At 45.7% G+C, this 22,634-nt stretch overlaps 1 protein-coding gene across 2 annotated transcripts in view; it reads left to right on the top strand.

The window, feature by feature from the left end:
• Positions 1 to 22,634, top strand: part of CLPB (caseinolytic mitochondrial matrix peptidase chaperone subunit B) — a 152,811-nt gene that overhangs the window by 25,351 nt on the left and 104,826 nt on the right. For both annotated transcript variants that reach the window (XM_043480973.1, XM_043480974.1), the window contains exon 3: positions 7,046 to 7,132. In XM_043480973.1, coding sequence (XP_043336908.1) covers positions 7,046 to 7,132 — 87 coding nt within the window. The remainder of the gene's footprint in view (positions 1 to 7,045; positions 7,133 to 22,634) is intronic.

The following is a 22,634-nucleotide window of genomic DNA, read 5'->3' as shown; positions in this document are numbered from 1 at the left end:
TATGTTTCTCTGTCTGACTTGCTTCACTCAGTATAACAGTCTCTAGGTCCAAAGTTTTTCTTCTCCTAAGAAAGTTTTTTTTCTTTTAAGGAGTAATAGTATGGTCATTGTTATAAAAAAAACAGCAGCAAAACTTCTGACAATAGAGAAGCATTCACAGCAGGAAGTGAAAGTTTGACTCCCTTCCCCACCTGAGGTAACCGCTGCTGCCTGTTTGGCCCAGAGCCTTCAGGACTCTCCTGAAGATAAATGGGAGAGTTGCTTCTTTTTTCTCACCCCCTGATTCGTTACTCTCCTGTGGAAATCATCAGCTTTTGGGCTGCTATTGTTCAGTCGCCCAGTCATGTCCGACTCTTTGTGACCCCACGGACTGCAGCACAACAAGCCTTCCCGTCCCTCACCATCTCCCGGAGTTTGCCCAAGTTCATGTTCATTGCATTAGTGATGCCGTCCAGCCGTCTTAGCCTCTGAGGCCCTTTTCTCCTTCTGCTCTCAATCATTTCCAGCATCAGGGACTTTTCCAATGAGTCAGCAGTTCACATCTGATGACCAAAAGCCTGGAGCTTCAGCTTCAGCGTCAGTCTTTCAGGTGAATAGTCAGTGTTGATTTCCCTTAAGGTTGACTGGTTTGATCTCTTTGCTGTCCAGAAGACTCTCAGGTGTCTTCTCCGGCACCACAGTTTGAAGGCATCAATTCTTTGGTGTTCAGTCTTCTTTGTGGTCCAGCTCTCACCGTCATATGTGACTACTGGGAAGACCATAGCCTTGACTCTACGGACCTTTATCGGCAGAATGTTTCTGCTTTTCAACACACTGTCTAGGTTTGTCCTGCCAAGAAGCAGGAAACTTTTATTCTACCATTGCCCTTGCTTGGGAATTTGAGACCATCCTACCAATCCACAGAAAATTTGGAGCACTTATATTCTAAGTTCTGTGTACACCTTGGATATATCATCCTAGTTTACTGTTACTTCCATAAAATGGGGGGTGGATACTCATTAGAAAATGATGATAACAATAAAATAGGTTCTTCCATTTGTACAGTGCTTTATTGCATACCAAGTGCTTTTATTTATTTTTGTCTCATCATTTCTTCATGGTGCCCCTGCGTGACATACGGAGTAGGGCTAGTGGCATCCTCTCCCTTTTTTATTTTTATTTTTTCCTCTCCCTTTTTTAACAGTTGTGGAACAGGCTCAGAGAGCATGAGCTGTCACTCAGATGACACCAGACGAGATTCAGAGAGGTTGAGTCACTCGTTTGTCCATGGCTGCCCACCATGAATTCCAGCTCGTGTACAACTCCCAGGCAGTAGAGCGGGGCAGGAAAATAAATGCCTGCGTGTGAACCGAGGGGTCTCTCATTTATTTTCATGCCCTGCACTACTGCCTGGGAGTTGTACACGGGCTGGAATTCAGCTCTGGACTGCTAGTGTGGTTTCCTCTCCATCATCTCCCCTGGGTCACCCCCAATTAGTGTCACCCACCACTGCCCTGCCAAGCAGGAGACCTAGTTCATTAGGGAAGGGCCTCCACAAATCTGGAGTGTGCCCAAAAAGGCCTGCGGTGCCCACCCCCACTCCTCAGCCCCCGGCCACAGGCTGCTCTGCCCTGAGTGGCAACCTGCATTAAGCATTCCACTCATCATCTCAGGGATGATGGAATCCTAACCTTTTCGGAGACACTGTACTCTGTCACAAGCATTGCTCTTTTTAAAAGAGATTAATTCACTTGCCGCATTTTGTCCGTTGGTGAAAATCACAGGGGAGAGCAAGGGTGGCTTTCTTGGGCCTCAGAGGCCCTTTCAGCTGCTCTCAGCAGGCATCCACCCGCCCAGCTGTCCCAGGACTTTGAAATGACTGCCTGCTGGGCATTCACTTGCAAAGCAACAAAATGAAATGGAGGAGACCTGGGTTTGTGAAATCCTAACTTTTGGGGTTGCTCTGCACCCTGAGGGAAGTAGGGGAGGGGCCCACTCAGCTCTGAAAGGGGAAAAGTTGTTTGGAATTGGGGTCACTTGTGATTTTTGTTTGTTCTGGTCCTTCCTTGAGTCACCAGGTGCCACCACTCCTTATGGAGTTCTGCCTTGTGGTATCTCTTTTAATCCTTACAACCACCTTGCACGGTAGGGATTAATAGCCCCGGTGTCACAGATAATAAGTGACAGAACCAGAATCTAAACTCTAGCCTTTGGACTCCAGGACCGTTGCAGTAAGATTTACCTCCTAGGAATGATCCCTCAGGTTTGCAGAACCCTTTCCCTCAGATTTCAGTACTTGTGTGTGTGTGCACTCAGTTGTGTCTGACCCTTTGCAACCCCGTGGACTGTAGCCCACCAGGCTCCTCTGTCCATGGAGTGGGCATGTAAAGAGACTGAGGCTCAGAGGATAATACATCTTTCTTGGGGTGTCAGGAGGTGGCAGAACTAGAACTTGAATGCAGATCTTCTGCCCTGTGCTCTTTCTACTCTGTTCATTGAAAGGATAGGAAGTTTGGAGAAGGCTTCTCTCCCAGCATTTTCTCCTCTTAAAAGAAAACCCTGCAATGTACAGAAAAAGGAAACCTCAGCATGCTAATATGCATACAACAAGTAGCTCCAAATTGTTGCTAATCAGAGACATGAAGATTAAAAGGATAGCATGAAATCCCTTTATACCTATTGCACTTGCAGTGATTAGGAAGTTGGCTGCTGCCAAGTGTCCGTGGTACACAGGAACACCCCTGTTCTGCTGGTGAGAGGGTAGATGGAACAGCTGTCCTGAGGAGGGCCCTGGTGCTATTTAGTCAAATCAAGTGGTGTAAACCCCGTAACCCAGGGATCACACTCTGAGTACATGCCTTGAGAAAAGACTCACACAGGTCCAAAAGGGCATATGCAACAGGATGTTCTTTGAATGTTGCTTTTGATGACCGAGAGATGAATGTTACCTGGGTGGGTATGCCTGGGAGAATAGAGAGGGAATATCTCTGATGGATGTGGTGTGGAGAATTAAGTTGCAATTTAAAATGGAATTATTATATCCTTAGCAATGTGAACATATTTTAAAATGCAGTTATTTGTGGGAAAAAGTAATAAATACACACATGCATGTTAAAAAAAGGAAAGAAAACCCTGCTTGGCTTAGGTCTTGGGAAAAAAAGAATTTCTGACTTGTCTCCTCAGTAGCGAGCATCAGCCAGGCACAGAGTGTGTGCATGTTTGTTGAATAAATGAACAAAAGAGTGCTTGGAGCTGGCCTGGCTAAACTACCCAGGTCATCCTGTATGACCCTGTCTTAGAATCCCCAGGTACTTGCCAATTTGCCACTACCAACTTGAGGCCAGATCGCTTTGTTCCATCACAGAGATGGAAACAGGTTAGGGTGGCAGGCAAAAAACACTCTGTAATGAGTACCTGCTATATGCCAGGTACTGAGTTGGGATCCCTGCAAGTTAGAGATTATTGTCCCTACCTGATAGGTGAGAAAACTGAGACTCAGAATTTATTTGTTCAGCATTATCTAGCTGGACTAGAATTTGAATCCAGGTCTGACTTACTCCAGAGCCTTCTATTCACCTTTTTATTACACTACACTCAGCCCTTAAGGAGAAGGCAATGGCACCCCACTCTAGTACTCTTGCCTGGAAAATCCCATGGATGGAGGAGCCTGGTAGGCTGCATGCAGTCCATGGGGTCGCTAAGAGTCGGACCTGACTGAGCGACTTCCCTTTCACTTTTCACTTTCATGCATTGGAGAAGGAAATGGCAACCCACTCCAGTGTTCTTTCCTGGAGAATCCCAGGGACGGAGGAGCCTGGTGGGCTTCCATCTATGGGGTCACACAGAGTTGGACGCAACTGAAGCGACTTAGCAGCAGCAGCAGCAGCCGTTAAGGGGCCGGAAGAGGAAGCATCTCAATCTTTTTTCTTCAGCACTGCCTCCAGAAGAGTGTTGCTTCCAGAATTCTCAGGGCCCAGGCAGGGAAACGCGGGTCACTGACCCAATTAAGGCATAAAGGGTTCTGGCTTCATTGAGTTTCTTCTCTCCACTTCTGCATTAGCTCATCTCCCTTGGTCTATGTTACAGCAGCTTCCAAAGTGGTCTCCTTGTCCCTGTTTTCTACTCTGTCTCCTTTCAGACTCAGCTTGCTTAAGCTATTAGGTTAATTCTTTAGTTTCTTTTACCCCAAACTTCAATGACAACCCCACTTGCCTATGGTGAGCCTCTAAGGAATGGCAAATAGGTTTCCTGTTATTGATGGTGGCTAATTGGAGCCAGTGTTGAGGAGGCTCTTTCAAGGGCTCCATGCAAAGAGCCGCTAAGAGAGATTTGTGATTTCTGACTCAAATGCAGGAGCCCAGGACCACATGCCAGGCATTTGTCAACCCTTTAGATTGGGTTTTTAATGTAGGGTCCACTATTGATTTCCTGAGGACCTATGAACCTCTGGATGTTGTATGTAAAGAAAGTTTTATGTCGTTTTTGAGTGTGTGTGCACCTGTGCACTTTTCTGGAAAGGATCATCAGCTTTGATCATATTCTCAGAGGAGTCCATGGCTCGAAAAGGTTTATGCCCACTGCCTTGTCCTCCTAGCTTGGCTTTTGAGACCCTCTGTTAGGCCCTTAATCTCTTGGCAGCTGCCTGTTTCTGTGCTGTTAACTGTCACATGGATGGATCTGCCTGGTGGTCTCTTTGAGTATGCCTTCTCATCACTTCCCTGCTTCTAAACAGTATCTTATGCCTTTTGCCTTGACTGGCGTGTATTTCTTCCTCCTCCTCTAAATTGTTCCTGTTCTTCAAGACAGAGTTCAGGTCTTTCCCTCAGAAACCTCTGATTTGCTTCAGCCCTTCCTGATTTTCTAGTCTTGTGGACTGGGGGCCAGAAACATGAGGCCAGCCAGGCAGAATCACAGTTAAAATCAGAACTCCAGTCTCTCAGTGCTCAGAACCTTGTGCTCTCCACTGCACCACTTGGCCTGCTGAACAAGGGAAGATTTTGTCCAAAAAGAGATTTTTGTCTCAGAAAATTATCCCCAGGGTTCTTAGCCTCTTTAACATTTTTTACTATGGACACTTGTTTCTGCATAAAAGATGCTTAACAGTATGTAGTAAGATAAGAGGCCAAGGATTTTGCCCAGAAGAAACCTTTCAAACTAGAGGTGAGAGAAGGAGGGTTTCCCAACCTCCTCTCTCGATACTTTACCCTCACACTTCGTACCTCAGTTGTGCAAGACCTCTCTCAGGGCCTCATATAACCCATGCTGCCTTCTACTCTGGTCAAGAGGCTTTACCTCTGCCTGAAACACTCCTCCCCTGCCTTGCCCGCTTTTGTCTGGCTAACTGTTATCATCACTTCCTCTGAGAGGCCTGATGGATCATCAAGACTTGGTTAGATTCCCTGGTTGTACACTTGCAACCTGCAGCCCCTTTTCCTAGCACTCATCAGATGTGTGGTGATGTGCTTGCTCGTCTATCTCCCCTCAGGCTTTAACTGCCTATGTCAATGTCTGCAAAGGCAGGGAGCAAATGAGTGAACAGATGAGTTCACAGGCTGAGTGAACAAATGAGTACATGTTGCATCTCTTCATCCTTCCAAGCCTTCATCACCTGCTTACTTCAACAGCACAGACGTTAGAGTTGGCTTAGTCCAGAGGGGCAGCTACTACAGTTTATGGCAAAAGAATGGAGCTAGGACTCAACCCCAAGCATCTGGACTCTTTGCCAGGGCCCTTTTGTCTGGAACCCACTGATGAGTAGACAGCCTCACAGTTCTCCCAAACACCCATTCCTAATAAGCAGCTCCTTCCTTGTTGGTGAAACGCTCTTGACTGTTGGTCTTCCCCTTTCCTGGCCTCCTACAACACTTCTGGTGGGAGACCACACACTATAGGCTTTGGTTTCCTGTTATCCTGAGTCCTCCCTCCACAACTAAATTCCCTAGAACAAACCCCCTGTGTTCACCATACCCCCATTTCAGAATTCAGCACAGGATCAAGTGCATATCATGTTGATTTGTTGGAGTCCATTCAGTCTTTTGTCTTCCATGTTACATGGAGCCAGGTTCAGTATAGAGGAGGGGTGATGAGGTGAGAAGAGTTCAGGCTTCAGAGCCATTATTGACTTGGGTTCCAGTCACAGGATTGCCCCTTACCTAGCTCTGTGACCTTTATCGAGTCATTTCACCTCACTGAACCTGTTACCTCATCCATGAAAAGAGGAGATTAGCATCATCAGCTCCTTAAGCATGTGTGAAGAGTGAATGGAGAGAATGTATGCAAAGTTCCCAGGCAGTTCCTGCTTGTGGGAGGTGCTCAGTAAGAGTTGGTTCTCTTTACTCTCCTCTCTGTCTACCCCCACATTATAGGGTCCCCTGCTACCAGGACCTAAAATACCCAGACTTTTAGGGGTATGGTTAAAACCTCATGCTTGTTCATTTATCCAACAGCTGCTGAGCTCCTATCCACATGCTAGGCACTTACATATCCAGTCAAGTAGGTTCACATGGACTTTCCTAGAAACCTCATCTAGCATTTCTAACACTCTTTCCATCTTTCCTTGGGTTCAAAGAGTCCAATTCCAAACAGCCACCTTACAGATAAACTTGAGAAGTGGGATCCTTCTATAAACTGGAAGCTACATAGATGAGAAGTGTTGTCGGACATTTGGTGCTAAGCATGGAGAAATTCTGAGGACAGAGATCTGTGGACTGGATGAGTCAGGAGAGCCTTGTTGAGGGAGAGTCCCCCAAGCCAGGATTGTATCCTATGAAAGTAGGATTAAAATAGGCAGAGAGTCAGGGAGAGAGCATTCTGAATAGAGAGAAGGCACATTCTTTCCTCAGAAGGCTGGAAGGATAAGAGCGGAGGCAGACTCATTTAAGAGAAGAGAGAGAGGAAGAGGAAGCATGGAGTCAGGGGATAGTGACCAGAGGAGCTGGGACGGGTATTTGGTTCTCAGAGGTCTATAACTATTTCAAAATCCATCTAGTCCCTGTTGATTTTTCATGTCTTCCACTCTTATGTCCATGATAAACCATACACTGAAAATATTTTTGTCTCTCTCCAGACTATTGTCGGAAGGTGCAGATGTCAATGCAAGGCACAAACTTGGCTGGACAGCACTAATGGTGGCAGCCATCAACCGAAACAACAGGTGAGAGATCTCCTTCCACCCTCTCTTTGCCAGAATTCTGCAGACCATGATCCTGAACCTTCTCCTACCTTTGGCCTGTCCCCATGCTGTCTTCTCCAGAGGCAGGGAAATGGCCTCAGCCTAAGGGACTGTTCTTCACCTGGTACAATGGAACATTCAGGAGATGTGGAGTGGGAAGCTCTAGCTCTGGATCCCAGCTCCGTCATTCACTGACTTTGTGACCTTAGGCGAGTCGTTTGCTTTACCGAAGCAACAAAATGTTTGAGAAGCCTGTTGTTAGGGATTAAGTATACATGTTCAAGTTATCGTCATGATTCCGCCATCATATCTTTTCATGTTGAGCAGTCCGCAGTCACTGTCCCCAGCAAGGGCTTCTTTGGGCTGTTCCTTTGGAAGTTCTGATAGAAATTAGGGAAGGTGGGGTGTTCTGCCCTCTCATTGCAGGCTCTGCTATTTCCCTGCCTGCTCCCCTAGTGCCCAAGCATGCAGCTGTTGGGTTAAGGTTGAAATAGTCTACTTTGTACAGAGAGTGAGCTCTACTACTCAACAGCCATCCACATATGTATTAATTTTGCCGCTGAGACAACTGAAGCCCAGAGAGGCAGAGTGATTTGATTTGTCTGAGGTCACACAGGTAGCATTTAGAACCTGGTCTGGCTGCCTGCAGAGTTTGTTTTACTGTAACTCACTGCTGCCTTCCTCTGCCAGATCCCAGGCTCAGGCTAGATGCTTTGAGTCTCTAGTTGTGATTGTGCAAAAGAACTGACTGAAAAAGCAGAAAAAGATGCTTTCAAAGAAGGCAGACTGGGCATTTCAGTAGCAGCCACTGATAATGATCGTGGGAGGTGCCAATTTTCATTTTCCCTTCAACCAGATCTTTAAGGCTTTTATCTGCCAGTACCAACCACCTTTGTGAGAGTCATAAAGGTGGTAGAAATCAACCAAACTGGGACTTTATAATGTCGAGGTGGCACTGCCTCAGACTGGCTGAGAGACTTAGCTGTACTGAGCTAGTTCTCTCTTCTCTGCTCCTCTGTCATGAACTTGATCTCAGCACTCTGTCTCCTTATTTGCCTCTTTAGCTCCAAGCACATAGTCTTTAAAAGAAAAATTGATGTAAACAGGCTCTACAAGTCAGAGCCTAGTGTCCAGTTCTGGTTCCGACCCTTGGTTGAATTCAAAATTCTATGGACACCTAGTTTCTTCACCTGAAAGCAACTATTTCTGCAAACATTTGGTAGATAACTCCTCTGAGCCAGGCTCTGTGTTAATCACTGGGGAATCAGAGGCCTTGGGAGTTCATAGTCTCATGTGGAAAAGATAGGCAGGTAGAGAAGCAGCGTACAGTGTAATCAATGATGTCAGAGCAGTGTGGACAGGATGTTATCAAAGCAGAGGGTGTGAGGGGACTGAGTCTGACAGAAGAGCAGATAGATTCTCACTGTATTCTTGTGAGAGTCAGATGAGATAATGTATGTGCTATAGGTTACGAATGGTGAGATGTTATTCTCTGCTGCTAGACCTGTCCACACACAATCACATGTGTTTGTTCTACCTCTGATAACCCGATTCCCCTGCCTCCACCCCCACCCACCAGTCTTTCCCAGCTTCCAGGTATCTCTATCTGCAAGAGATAACCAGGGGTGGAGAAAAGGGAGGGGGTGTGAGCCCTTCTGTGTGTGATATTTTCAGCATTGATACAGGATAGGAAATAACACTATATTTAAGGGTAATGCCAATCATTGAGCAGATTGCTCATAGATGTGCTTTGAGGACACTTCTCTCTCAATCTAATGAGTTGTTGGTTTAACTGATTGCTCTTTCTTTATCTAGGGCCATTAGCAAATCAGTGATGCTCACTGAGCAAAGTGAGAGTGTTGGCTTGTATTTACTTGGTTCCTGGGACTAATTATTAGTGTTTTAAGCTTCTATTTTATGCCCTCCTCTTCCTTCCAGTACCCAGGAAGCCCAGATTTTTACAGAAAATAGCATACTTTCAGGTTAGATTTATTTATTCATATCACAAAAATTGTTCCGTACCTTCTCTTTACCAGGCACTGTTCTTTTTTTTTTTTTTTTCCAGGCACTGTTCTTGATAGACAAATATCCCTGTCCTCAAAGAGCTTATTTCTGTACAAGTGGTGGTCCTTGGGTAGAAAGAGGCAGAAACAAGCAATGAACAGTAAATACAATGCACAAGTAAACTATATGTTAGGAGACAAGAAGTGCTAATGGAAAAAAAGGAAAAGTAGAATCTGGTATGCCAGGAATATAATGCTCAGGGTGGATAGGCCACATTCCTAAGGTGCTGTGGGAGTGGTCTTGAAGGATTATTGTGTCCATCCCAGCACAATCTGCCAATGTTTTTCTGTGTTAGAAGTGTGCTGATCCTCATCTTATCAGTCACCAGACCTGCTGTCTGGAATCATACTGGCCAGGCCTGAAATGCCACCACCTTTGAATTGGGTTTGTATCAAGCAAGAGTAGAGGGGCAGCAACCTGGGATTCAAGGCAGAAAACAGAGAACCTTCACCTCCTTTCCAGTGTTGGCAGCCCACAAGCTCAAGGGAGATATCCTGAGAAAAACCCAGTCGTTTCACCCTCCACTGCCTATAGTGCCTGGCTGCTTAATGTGTTAAGTCTTTGGGGATATGGACACGATAGTCTCTATCCTTAAGGAGATAACTTCTTGTGAACTTTTATATATACATATATGTGTGTATATATATATGTGTGTGTGTGTGTGTATGTATTATTTTATTTAATTTAGAATGGAGAAGGTGTTATTTAGTTTTGAATAGAAAATATAGTGCTATAGAACAAAGAATATCATTTATCCCCTCCTTTTATTTCCAGAAAGGGTTTGAGGTGACTTAAATTCAAATACAAACATAGATGTACACAGGAGAGTTAAAACTGGATCAAGATCAGAAATCCTATTGGTAAAAGGAAAGATAATTCTATCAGGATTGAACTTGAGATTTTCTTTTCCAGAAATAGGTTTGTTGTTTTTTTAAAAATAATATAGAGGAACAAGGAGCCATCAGCTGAATTTCCTCTATCTAGAAACCAGTCACTATAAATCTATATCTGTGTGTGTCTAATTTTACATAAATGGGACCAGGCTGTACTCTCTGTAAGTCAGGTAACTTGTGGAATAGAGTATGAATTTAGTTAGAAGTTTCCTGACCAAGCAAAAAAGGATACAGAGAATTTTGGTTCTTCAGGAGAGAGGAACTTGGTTCTGATGTACCTTTTTATCATCATGTTAGGCATCCAGCAACTTTAAAAAAAAACTGTACTGTGTTAGGTACTGATGTGCTAGGCTAGAGGGCCTTCAGATACTAAGTAAGCATCCCAGCCTTTGCCTTAAGAAGCTTACTTGGACTGCTAACATCAAGGACTTGAGCATTGTGATGGCCATTGTCTTCACTAGCCATCCTGCCAAAGATTTACCAACATTCTGCTCGGACAATCCTTTCACAAGCCTAGTAACAGCTTGGGTGTAGTATTGACTTGAGGAGTAGCCGGCAGGGGCGGGCCCCTTCTCCACAGTGAGCCCTCTGTAAGCCTCACGCCACAGGCACTTGTTTAGCCTAAATCTGGGTGCCTCATTCCATGTTGCACTCTGACCCAGCCCGGCTAAAGGCTAAGCCACAGGGTCCGAGGACGACCACTGTAACTCAGCACAGCCTCTACTGGCTCGTGCAAATATACCCAGGCTTCAGCTAAATTCAATTAGTTTTTCTTTAAGAACGGAAAGAAATCCAATTTTACTAAACATGGACAGACGGTGGAAGGCACTTTGATGTTACAACTTCTCAGTGATGCTTTACTTAGTCACAAGTTCATAAGCAAGAAGGCTTAATTACTTGGGAAAACACGGGATTAAAACTGGATACAATGGTGGAGTATCCGCTCTTGGGCAACTTGATTCGAACCCATGCACTGAGTTCGTGTGTGGTGCAAACTTTGATGTGCGCGGTGACAAGCTGGAAGTCATGACCCCCTCAGGGATGCTCCTTCAGATGGCATTTGCAGGATGTGTAGGCGGAGAGGCAGGGCCTGCCAGGCCTGTTTGCTCTACTTTGATGTCCAGGCAGCCACAGGCCCCACTGTTTGCTCTTTCACTGAGGGGTGGGTTGGGAGCCTCCTACCTTTCCCAGTGGACAATGGCCAGCAATGGAGTGTGACGACTGTTGACCATTCCAGGAGCCTGGTGGACCAGAACAAGGCTTTGGGAGGTGCCGAGCCTGGGGGGCCGAAAGCTGTTTATAGGACAGCCAGCCGTTTCTCCAAATGTAGCTTTCTTTAAAGCCCCGTGGTGGTCAGGTGCTCATCATGGAGGTACAGACGGTCTCGTGAGTTTTAATAGGTACTGAGTACTGCTTGACCCTTTGTCCATTGGCACTAAGGTACTTGTCAATTGAAAGTTTGTCTTTTCTGTTTTCTTGATCAACATGTATGTGCAGGGGATAGTGGTTTGGAATTAAAATGGTACGATTTCTGATTCCTCAAAAAAGAAGCTGTCAAAACACGTCTGATAACAAAATTATCCAGAAGGTATAAAGAACTCTTGGACACATCAGTAATAAAAAGATAGCCCAGTTTTTAAAAAATAGGCAAAAGACTTGAGCAGACACTTCACCACAGAAGAGATTGGTGGGAAATAAGTACATTAAAAATACTCAGCATTTAGGGAAATGCAAGTTAAAATCATAGTGAAATGCTGTTCCATTTGACCAAATACCTAGTCCAATGACCAAAATTTTAAAAACTGACAGTACCAAGTGATGATAGTGATGCAGAACAGTTGTCATAACTGCTGATATGAATGTGTAATGGAATAGCCACTTTGGAAAACATTTTAGCAATTTCTTATAGAGGCAAAATGTACATTTATCAAACAGCCCAGCAATACCAACTCCTAGGTATTTGTCCATGAAAAATAAAAACATATCTACCTAGAGACCTGTTTGCAAATATTTACAGTAACCTTATTCATAATCCCCCAAAACTCAAAATCACCCAAATGTCCATCTTCTGATGAAAGGACAAATTATGGTACATCCATACAGTGGACCTCTCAGCACTGGGGGAAAAAAAAAAAAAGGACTAATTTCTTGTACAGGTAACAACATGGTCGAATCTTGAAAGTCTTATGCTAAGTTAAAGCCAGACTATGAAAGCTACCTTCTGTATAATTCCATTTATATGACAGTCTGGTAGAGGCAATACTATAGGGACAGAACTCAAGTTAGTGGCTGCTAGCATTTAGGAGAACCCACTCCAGTGTTCTTGCCTGGAGAATCCCAGAGATGGGGGAGCCTGGTGGGCTGCCGTCTATGGGGTTGCACAGAGTCGGACACGACTGAAGCGACTTAGCAGCAGCAGCAGCAGCATTTAGGAGTGGGAGAAAGGACACAAAGGAACTTTTCGGGTGACGGAAATACTTTAGAGTATTAATTCTTAATTCTGGTGGTGGCCATACAACTCATCAAATTGTACATCTTAGAAGGATGCATTTTACTCTGTGTAAATGATGCTTCAATAAACTGACATTAAAAAAGTTTTTCAAATGCCACCATCTTTCTCTATATTTTCACTGTTAATTGTGACCTTTGGTGTACTGAGAATTCATGATTGTAGTGTTAAAATGAAAAAAATGAACCCATATTGTTTGTGGTCACCTAGAATGTTTTGAATCCTTATTGCTGATGGGATCTTACATTGGAATACTATATATTCTGATTATAGAGAGTAAAGATTTGTGGAGTCACACAACCGATGAATAGTGATCAATTCACTTTGTGAGTGGTATATTGGCAGGCTCACAAAGTGTCATAGGGTTCTTCATAGCAAGGAGAAAGAGCAAGGCTCAGGACTGGGAACTGGCCTCATCCCGTATCATTCTTGGGTTCTTTGTTCCTGGACTGCCATCCAGGGAGGACCGCCTAAATAGTGTGGCCATTGGGGTGCTTCAGGAACCAAGGATCCTGAAAGGGTGGGGTGGTGGGGGGACATTGAGATTTGAGCCCGCTTGGGCTTGCTGGTTGCTTTGAAAGCCCCTGCCTCAGAGAAGGTGAGTACACCAGACAGAGAAGGAAGCTCCAGCAGAACTGTTTGAAATTCCCCACAAGAGTCTCCCTCCCTCCTGCTTTTTCTCCTGGAGTACATTTCATCAGCATCGGAAGGACTGCTTCCCGGCACTGCCTTCCCTACTTGGCTGGGGTCCCTGAGGAGCTGAGCTAATGAGTGGATAACACGCATTTGCCAAGGCCTTCCTGGATGTGGTACCTGGGCTTTGTTAATTTTAAAATGCCGCCATCCTTGGCCAAAGACCATTTAATTCCCTCTCATAGCAGTCATTTATTTTTAGCATTGGCTTATTTTCCCTCCATCTTACTAAGGGAAGGGGGACATTACACCCTATCTTTAAGAACCCAGAAGCCCAAGCTAGATTCCTGACCCTGAGGAGAGGCTTTACAGGCCTCTCTGTGCGGCCGACAACTGTGCAGGTGTTCTCTGAGCAGAGAACTGGTGCTGCTCTTGCAGCTGGACCAGGGCAGCCTCCTTGGAAGGCTCTTCTTTGCTGACTGGCCAGAGGCAGAGCAAGTAAAGCACCCTGGACCCATGCTTCAGCTTAGGTCTTTAGGAGGCCTGACAGTGTGGAGGTCTAGCCTGCCTTGGAGGCTTCCAGCCTCTTCCCAAGATCCCCAGCCTGTTTTCAGCCTGTCTGCTTGCTGCACAACAGTGCTTCCTTTGGCCCAGAGAGGCTGACTTTGTGCTGTCTGATCTCCTGACTGTAGTGATGATGATGGTTGTGGTGTCTTCTGCGTGCCAGGCCCATGTCAAGTACTTCCAGTATTGGCTGTGATCCTCACTGCAACCCTAAAAGGGATGGGTTATTATCCCTGTTTTACATATAGAGAAAATGAATTTCAGAGGTGCTCAAGCTTGTCACTGTTGAAAGGGAGAGCTGGGATTTGAAGCCAGGTACCTCTGAACCCCAAACCCTTTTTCTCTCCACTGGACTGCACTGCCCAGGTAGGGAAGATTCAGGATCAAAGCCATGTCAGGACCAGGTGTCAAGTCAACTTGGGCAAGGTTTCTTGATGACCCACTATGTGCTGGATGATTTTGAGAAATTTAAAAACCAACAAACTACTGTCCTTGTCTTCAGAGAAGAGGTAAAACAAGCCCCCTTTAACTGTAGAATGAGGCAGAGGATGGTCATTACCCCAGAGAAGACCAACCTAGAGTGCTGGGGAGGGGGTGATCATGAAAGGAGGCCCTTTCACATGAGGTGGGCCTTGAAAGATGGACAGGAGTTTGATCAGTAGAGGTGGAGAGTAGAAAGACAGCATTTTTGGAATAAGGACCATTGTGAGCATAGGCTCCTAACGGTAAGAAAGTAGGGGTGTACCAGAGTTCATCAGAGGCACTGGCAGGGTCTGGAGACCAGCGAACGTAAAGGAAAGCCTTATCCAGCACAGGCCACGGTCCTTTCAGGCTGAGACTGTCCAGCATGTGGTGGTGTTGTGAGCTCGAGAGCTGAAAGACTGGGGTTCACATCCAGGCTCTTGCTCCTATTGTCTCGACAAATTCTTTCACTTACCTGTGATTGTTTCCTCAACCATGATACGGAGATAACAAGGTGAGCTACTTTTAAGTGAGTAAATGTGTGTAAAAGTGTTTAGAATGATGCCTGCCACATAATAAGCACTGGAGAAGAGTTTGCTACTTTAGTTAATAGTAGTGTAGTAGTAGTGGTAGTGTCTTAATTATTATGACTAACCCTGCTGTGGCTGATTGTGAGTGACCTCATGAAGTTAGTGATTTTCCTGCAAGTAGGCCTATCTTTGAGGGAGGTGGCGCTATTACTTGCCTCTCACCAGTGTCTCTTTTGTATGATGCAGAAGCAGTAGGGCTTTGGAAATTCTTTTTCTACTCCTTTTCATCTCAGAAGCTGTGCCTAGAACACGGGACCCCAGACCAGAGCATTTTGACGTGAAGATGGCTATTGTCCCAGGTGGCCACCTGCCTGGTGAAGAACAGTTCCCAGTATTTCCCAGTAAGGAAGGGTGGCTGAGGGTGCTGGCCAGGTGCCCAGAATGCCAGCACTATGCCCCCAGAAAAGTGTGCCGTGCTTGACGTCTCTCCCACTGCTGCTGCTGTGGCTGATTATCTCTGAGTAACAAAGAGTCATTTCTAATCCCATTTAGAATCATTGCCCAAGATAATCCTGTTTCATAGTAATGATATTCCAATTCCAGCATGCACCCGTTTCTAGTTTGGCAGACACATGCCTTGACCTCAGGCCACCCAGGCACTACTCTTGGGGAAGCAATGCCAGCTCATTTGCCTAACTTGACAGTCTCAGGGTACCCACCCACTTTTCCACCGCTGTATCCCATCCTGGGGTTCTGTGTTCAGGGCTGTCTTCACCGAGAGGATCGGTTGGGACAAAAAGAGCACCCAGTGCTGATCCCCTTCAGCAGCCTGGGGAGGAGTGTTCCATTTCTAGGGACTGTGATGTGGTGTGCTCCTGCACCTCCTCTATAAAGACCTCAGACCCACGAGCTGTGCTTATTAGGGCTGCCAGGCCGGTGGGTCGGGGATATACAGTAAATATCAGTAAATACGGTGAGTGTGCCTGGGATGCAGCAAGGTTTTGGCTGTCTCTCATGCTATCTGTGTGAATAAAATATGATGTAGCAAATAGTTTAGTCAAAACTAATGAATGGTGAGTGATCTGGTTCATTGTTTATATATGAATGGATATCAGGCTGGAAAGCAGACTGTACTTATGAACCACAGGGTTCTGTCCTATTCACTAGTCATATCACTGATTCTAATGAGACCACTGATAAATGACAACCAAACTGGCAAATTAAATGAAGCTGATATGTTGGGTGAAAGAATTGCAAATGTGAAAAAAGAACTCAATGGGATAGAGCAGTGGTTAAATCTGTGGTGATAAAAATTAATAGGGGGGATGAGTGTTTCAGTCTGCAGTTAAAACCAAGACCAGGGAGGGGGGATCGGGATTGGGAATACATGTAAATCCATGGCTGATTCATATCAATGTATGACAAACCCACTGGAAAAAAAAATAATAATAATAAAAATAAAATAAAATTAAATTAAAAAAAACCAAGACCAACAGTAATATCCAGGGCAACCCAATTTAGCAGTTCTGGCAAGTAGAGCCCAGGAGCTGACTGCAGCCTCAGTGTGTGCACCAGCAGTGCAGTGTTAAGGCCTCAGAAGTGAATCGATAACAAATATTTACTGGCCTGTACTCTGCCCTGTGTGCAGGGGAACAGGTGGCCAGGCACAGTCCTTACTTTAGGGAGCACAGTCTAGATGTGCGTGGCAGAGTGGTGAGGGACAAGGGCTCCAGAAAAAGGACCTGAGTTTAGAACCTCGCTCTACCTCTTATCAACTGTTTCCTCATCGGCAGAATAGGAACAATAATGGCACCTGCCTCAGCATCATGTGGTTGCAAACATTAAAATGCACTTAAGATAGCCTAGTGCGTAGTAAGTGTAGGAGCCCCAGCATGCTCTTATGGATGATTTGCCTATGGAGAGCCTGGTCTAGCCCATACTGTGGAAAGAATCCCTAATAACCAGGGCCTGACCACTCTGGCCCATTGGTTTGGCGACCGAGTATTATGAACCACAGATTGAAAGGCATGGGCCTGTGTTTAGAACTAGGTGAAGAGTGTGAAATTGCGATTGTCCTGGAAACCCTGTAATGGATAGTCTTGGTTTGGTGGCCCACTTAACGTGTTATGCCTTCCTTGAGCTTTGCCCAAATTATCTCACCTTGTCTGGGCCCACTATTGATTTTTGACCCTTGTCTATCTGAATCAGATTCCCTCTTATTAACCCAGCTAGCTTTATGACTATCTGAAAATGTCACTGTCCCTGGTGCATAGTAAGGGCCCAGCAACTATGGGATATTAGGACAGACTAATGGATGGTCAGGTGGGTGAGAACCAGTGTGGTTTAGGGGAATGTGCACCAGACAGTAATGAGTTTGAATCTTGGTTCCTGTGTTTATTTAACATGTATACTTGGACAGCTCATGTTATCTTGCTGAGTCTCAGTTTATTCATTTATAAAATTGACTGGCACCTCATTGCAAGTGGTTATAATGATCTGGAATAGTAAATGTAAAAGTAAATGTAAAGTGCTCAACCCTCTATGGCTACTATATTATGATTACTGATCTTTGCCTTTTGAGGGAAGTAAATAAAATATCATCCTCACTCGAGAAAACTGGGACACGTTTTCTACACGGGTACCTTGCTTCCTACCTAATCTTTAGTTTGTTTCCCAAGGAAGCTAACTTTAAAAAGAAAACTGCACCCCATCCTCCCAAAAAAGAAGAAAAGAAAACCGCCGTCCTGTTTCCCCACTACCCGCCCCTGCCCCGAGCTCATGTCCCCCCACCACAGGATCTCTAGATTCAACAGGGTGCCTTTGGCCGGCCACCCTGCTTTCCTGACCTCCCATAGACTGGCCAGTAGACTGAATGAGCCACAGCTCATTTGACTTCCAGCAAACTTCCTGAACTGTGACCTCTTTGCTTCCTCCCCTCACCGAGGTGTGCGCTGGGTTGAGAATAGGTCAACTCTTTGTCTTCTCCTTGGGACACGGTGACCCTATGCTTGGATGTGGGGGGTAAAGGGGAGGGGGAGTCAGAGGAGCCTCTCCAGAAGCTCCACATTGTGTGGGGACGACCTGGAGCTGGGATCACTGCCCTTCTTGCTTCACCAGCTCCAGCTGCTGTCACCAGCCGTCTCTGACACGTGCCTGGCCCAGCCTAGGCCTCAGCTCACACCACAGGTTTCCTCCCTCTTTCCTAAACAGTGTGATGACCCAAAGCCCCTCCAGCCACTGAGAGCAGAAAGCCAATCGATGCAACTGCCCTCTCGAGCTTTGTGACGCCCCACAGTCTTGAAAATGGGAGCTCATCAAGGTCCATATGAGCCAGCTTCCTAAGGGTGCTTCCACCTCTAATCTAATTACAGCCTAATCAGCAAATTAAAACATGCCTTATGGGGGCTGTTGCTCCAAAGGGACTTCTGTGAGCCTCAGGAGCTGCCACTTAGAGACCACCCTCCGGTTCATTTCCTCATCTTTGTTTGGGAACTGCCTGGTGTAAGTCGGGAAGGGTTTGGTGCTCAGGAGAGGAAGATGGGGACGTTTTCCACAGCTAAGCTGCCTGCAACCCAGTTTGGACCCTCAGGTGTTAGAAGGCTGGGAAGGGCTAAGACAGTTGCCTTCCACCTTTCTCCCTCGTTTCTCACCAAATTAATTATTTCATTTATTCATACAGTCATTCAGAAAGCATCTGTCCACCACTTATTGTGATCTAGGCATTGGGCAAGAAGCTAGGAAAGAAGGTTGAGACATGGCCCTTGCCCTGTGGCCTACAGGAAAGGTAAATAAAAATAGACAGGCAACCACGATATGATATGGTGAGTGGCACCTTCCACTTGAGTGAGAACTGGGTTCTGTGCAAGCAGGAACGGCGTGCACCCGGGCTGAGAGTCAGAGAGGCCTCAGTTGAGTTAATGACTATGTCACGGAGGAGCCCTGAAGGTGAGTGACCACTAACCAGTTGAAGGGGAAGTGGGGCAGCGGGGGGCACTCCCAGCAGGAGGGATATATTTGATGGTCTTTGGTGTACTTCAGGGAATTCATTGTTTTCACTGGGCCCTTAATTCTTCAGCCCCCAAGATCACTAGATCAACATAGGAATTAGAAGTTCTGCAGTTGAGAGACTCCCTGAAGGAATAAACTTTTAGAAGAAATGAGGGCAGGAAATCCGACCCTTTTTAATTTTTTAAATAATTTTATTTATTTATTTTTGACTGTGCTGGGTCTTCATTGCTGCATAGGCTTTTCTCTAGTTGTGGTGTCCGAGCTTCTCATTGCAGTGGCTTCTTTTCTCGTGGAGCACAGGCTCTACGGCACCCAGGTTTCAATGATTTCGGCTCACGGGCTCTAGAGCACAGGCTCAGTAGTTGTGGCTCCCGGGCTTTAGTTGCTCCGAGTCATGTGGGATCTTCCCAGATCAGGACTCAAACCCATGTCTTCTGCACTGGCAGATGGATTCTTTTTACCTGCCACTGAGCCACCAGGGAGACCCCTTAACCCTTTTTTAAAGATCATCTATTATTGTGTCCAGCCTGTTGCTTCTAACTGCTGCATCATGTTTTATAGACCACATTTAACTCACTCGTTTCCTCAGTGATGGACACCTGAGTGCCTGCAACTCCCCACTGCCACAAAAGGTGTGGGGACATCTCCCATGTTTGGACCTGTGTTAGAATTTCTCTGAGATATGTATACTCAGGAGCAAAGTGCTGGGTTATTGGGTCAGGTACTTTAATGTGACAAATACTACAAGATGACTTCTGGAATGGCTGCATCAGTCTGTCCCCAGGCAGTGCCTGAAGAATCCAAGATCCTCATGCCTTCACCAACACTGGGTGTTTTTCAGCTTTCTCACTTTTGCCAGTATGTTGAATTTAAAGTGCTATCTCATTTTTAAATTTTCTTTACAGCAAGCCCTTGTTGGTTATCTGTTTTAAATACAGCAGTGTGTGCATATCAATCCCAAATTCCCAATAAAGTGCTGTCTCATTTAAAAATCTTTTCATTTCTCTAATCACAAATAAGCTTGAGAATTTCTTCATATACTTAATCATCTTGTTTGTTTCCTCCCTCCTTTGGGTGTTTTTGCCTCATTTTTCTGTGGGGCTTCCTGATCCTTGCCTTGTTGCTAAAACTTGAATTGAGGCAAGTCCTCCAGACTGTTAGCTACCTGGGGTTCCATAAAGGGACGTGAGAGGCAATATAGCTGAATGATAAGAACATGGATTTGGTAGCCAGACTGCCCTGGTTTGAATCCCACCTGTGCTTCTTACAACTTAGTGACCTTGGGCAGGTTACTTACCCCTTGCGTTTCTGTTTGACCTCCCTCATAGGGTTGTTGTGAGGATTAAATGTTAGTATATATAAAGTATTAATATTTAAAATAGTGCCTGGTGGGTAGGAAGTATATACAAATGCTAGCTCTTAATATTAGACTGCTGTCTTCTTCCTACTTAGCTCCACTGTACCCTTGAGAAATTGAATACTTATACGAGCAGGCAGTAAAAGAAAGTAGAAGGAAAACAGCTCTTAGCCTAGACTCAGAGCTCACCACTCCTAATCACTTGTGTAACTCTTACCCAGGTCTTGGGTTGTGGACCTGCGTTCTCCTCCCTTCCTGAGGCCGGTCTTCAATACCTGACCATTTCTGACTAGTCAGATTTCCAAGCCTGCAGTACCCGCCAGCCCCCCAGCCTGGCTAGCTCAGTCCTGTTGCTCTTCCTCTGCCAGCCTGTCAGCTGGATACTATCCCTCACAACCTTCACCTTCAGCATTCACACAGCTCAGTCTTTTTGGTAAGTCAGCTCACTTGGGCAGAGATAAGACCAGAATAGATTGTGATGGACATACAGGAAGGCACGTACTGCTACCAGAGCCGAGTCACTAAAGGCTAACGCTAAACTGCCATCTTCTCGGGCTGCAGACATTCTCTGACTTTCCAGGTTAGTATTGGAAGTAGGGTATCTGGAGATTCTCTCTAGCCTTTGAAGTTGATACTGACATTGGTAGGCATGTCTTTCCACAGACTATCAGAGGCCAAGTTCTGAGCTGGCTGGGAGAATTGCTGATGTTTGTAAGCCTTTGCCCAGTGAGAACCTATGGAGTAGTCAGCATAGTTCCTTGGAATGTGTTACAGAAAAACTTGAGTGAGTGGAATGGTGTACCCTGCCCCCTTTAATCCAGCTATTAAAACCATGAAGACCTAGCCCGTATTAGGTACTGCCCTTTGGCACCAGCTGTTGACATTTAAGGTAGTGATACCTAAACCCAAACCTCACGAGTTACAGCCATCATGCCTGCACCAGAACAGAGTCGGCTGCAGTTATCCTTTGGTGGATCACCTTTAATAGCAGTGCCTGCCCCCCTTTGTACCATCAGATCTGGTAATCCCCTTGTCAGCCAGGTGGGCCAACTCACCATCTCTTATACGTCACCTTCTCCCAGATACATTTCCAAATTGGGGGGTTTGTTTCGGCTTCAGCAAAAACAAAAATGTCAAAGAGACAGAAATCTCTTCATTTCCAAAGTCTTCTCATTGCTGCTCCTGGTGTCTACTTCTTTTGTCTTCCCTTGGCCTCATACCAGTGTGTTTCTTGGTTTCTGGTTGTTGACTTGTTTTGTGTCTGCTGTTTCCCTCTGTCTCTAGTCCTTATTAGCATATGACCTGGCTTTTGGCGCTCTGCCTCACGTCTCTGCTGCCTGGTCTCTGGCCCTTGGCTCTGTTTTGACTCTGAACTTCTTGGCACTCCCTGGGCCTGACCTGCTGCTAAACCTGTTCTCACCAGCCTTGCCCTAGGTTTCTCTTACCCGGCTGGCCTCCTAGCCTGTTTCTGCCCTGCTGCATCCCACAGGTCCACAAAGTTCTTTTTGTCTTCAAAGCTAACTATAGTCATGTAGTCCTTTAGCCTGATCTGGACTGATTTCTCCAAAAAAGACCTGATCCCCATGGAACTCTGGGTCAAATGCTTTTTAAGTATGAGATGACTCTTGGACAAAAAGCTTACTAGCTATCTGATAAACTGTTTGGTGCCACTCTGGACCACAGAGCAGCCGTGGTTCTTTTAGTCCTAGCTGTATCCCATCGAAGGGCTGCTGCCTTTTGCATTTATGAAAAGTGAAAGGAATCTTCTCCAAGGTTGCAGAATGAGTCACTTGCTTGGATGCTTACCCTCCTTGTCCTCCAAGTTTGTGAAGTGAATTGCCCATTCCTTTTGATTGGGTTAGCAGCCCCAGGGCCTAGCCTCATCACTTTTCTCTCCCCATCCTGCCAGACCACTGTCTGCCCCCTGGGGCCAAGGGTAGCATACTTGGTTGCTTGGGCACGTCTTGCAGCCTGCAAATTGGACAGATGGAATCAATACTCAGGAACCTGGAGAGGCCCAGGTAGCACAGTTAGTGACACTAAATGCCTAGAGGGACAGCCTGCCCTGGGAGGGGCTGTGATTGAATGGTGATTGGACACAGCAGTTGAGCATTAACCAAATTATGTCCCTTTGAGTTTAGATTGACAAACCCTCCTCACTTAAATTTTAAAACAAGCCAACTTGTGTAGAATATAGAAGAGCTGCCTTCTTAACACAGCAGGCAGCACGAGTGCTGGGGCTGATTAGGTGTAGATTTGGAGCCCACTTCAGCCTATGTAATTATCACTAAGATTATACGGACACAGAGAAGAGAGCTCATATTTGTGGTCTCCTTTGATGTGCCAGGCACTGTAGAGTTTTTATCTCATAACTTATGGGGTGGAGGGGTGCATCATAATCCCTACTATTCTAGTAAGAAAATAAGAGCTTCAGAGGTATAATAATTTGTCCAAGATCACAGTT

The sequence above is a fragment of the Cervus canadensis genome, chromosome 11, assembly GCF_019320065.1.
Source record: "Cervus canadensis isolate Bull #8, Minnesota chromosome 11, ASM1932006v1, whole genome shotgun sequence".
In the NCBI taxonomy this organism is placed as follows: Eukaryota; Metazoa; Chordata; class Mammalia; order Artiodactyla; family Cervidae; genus Cervus; species Cervus canadensis.
The sequence above is the reverse complement of the archived record's forward strand: the minus strand, read 5'-3'. Positions and strand labels throughout refer to the sequence as shown.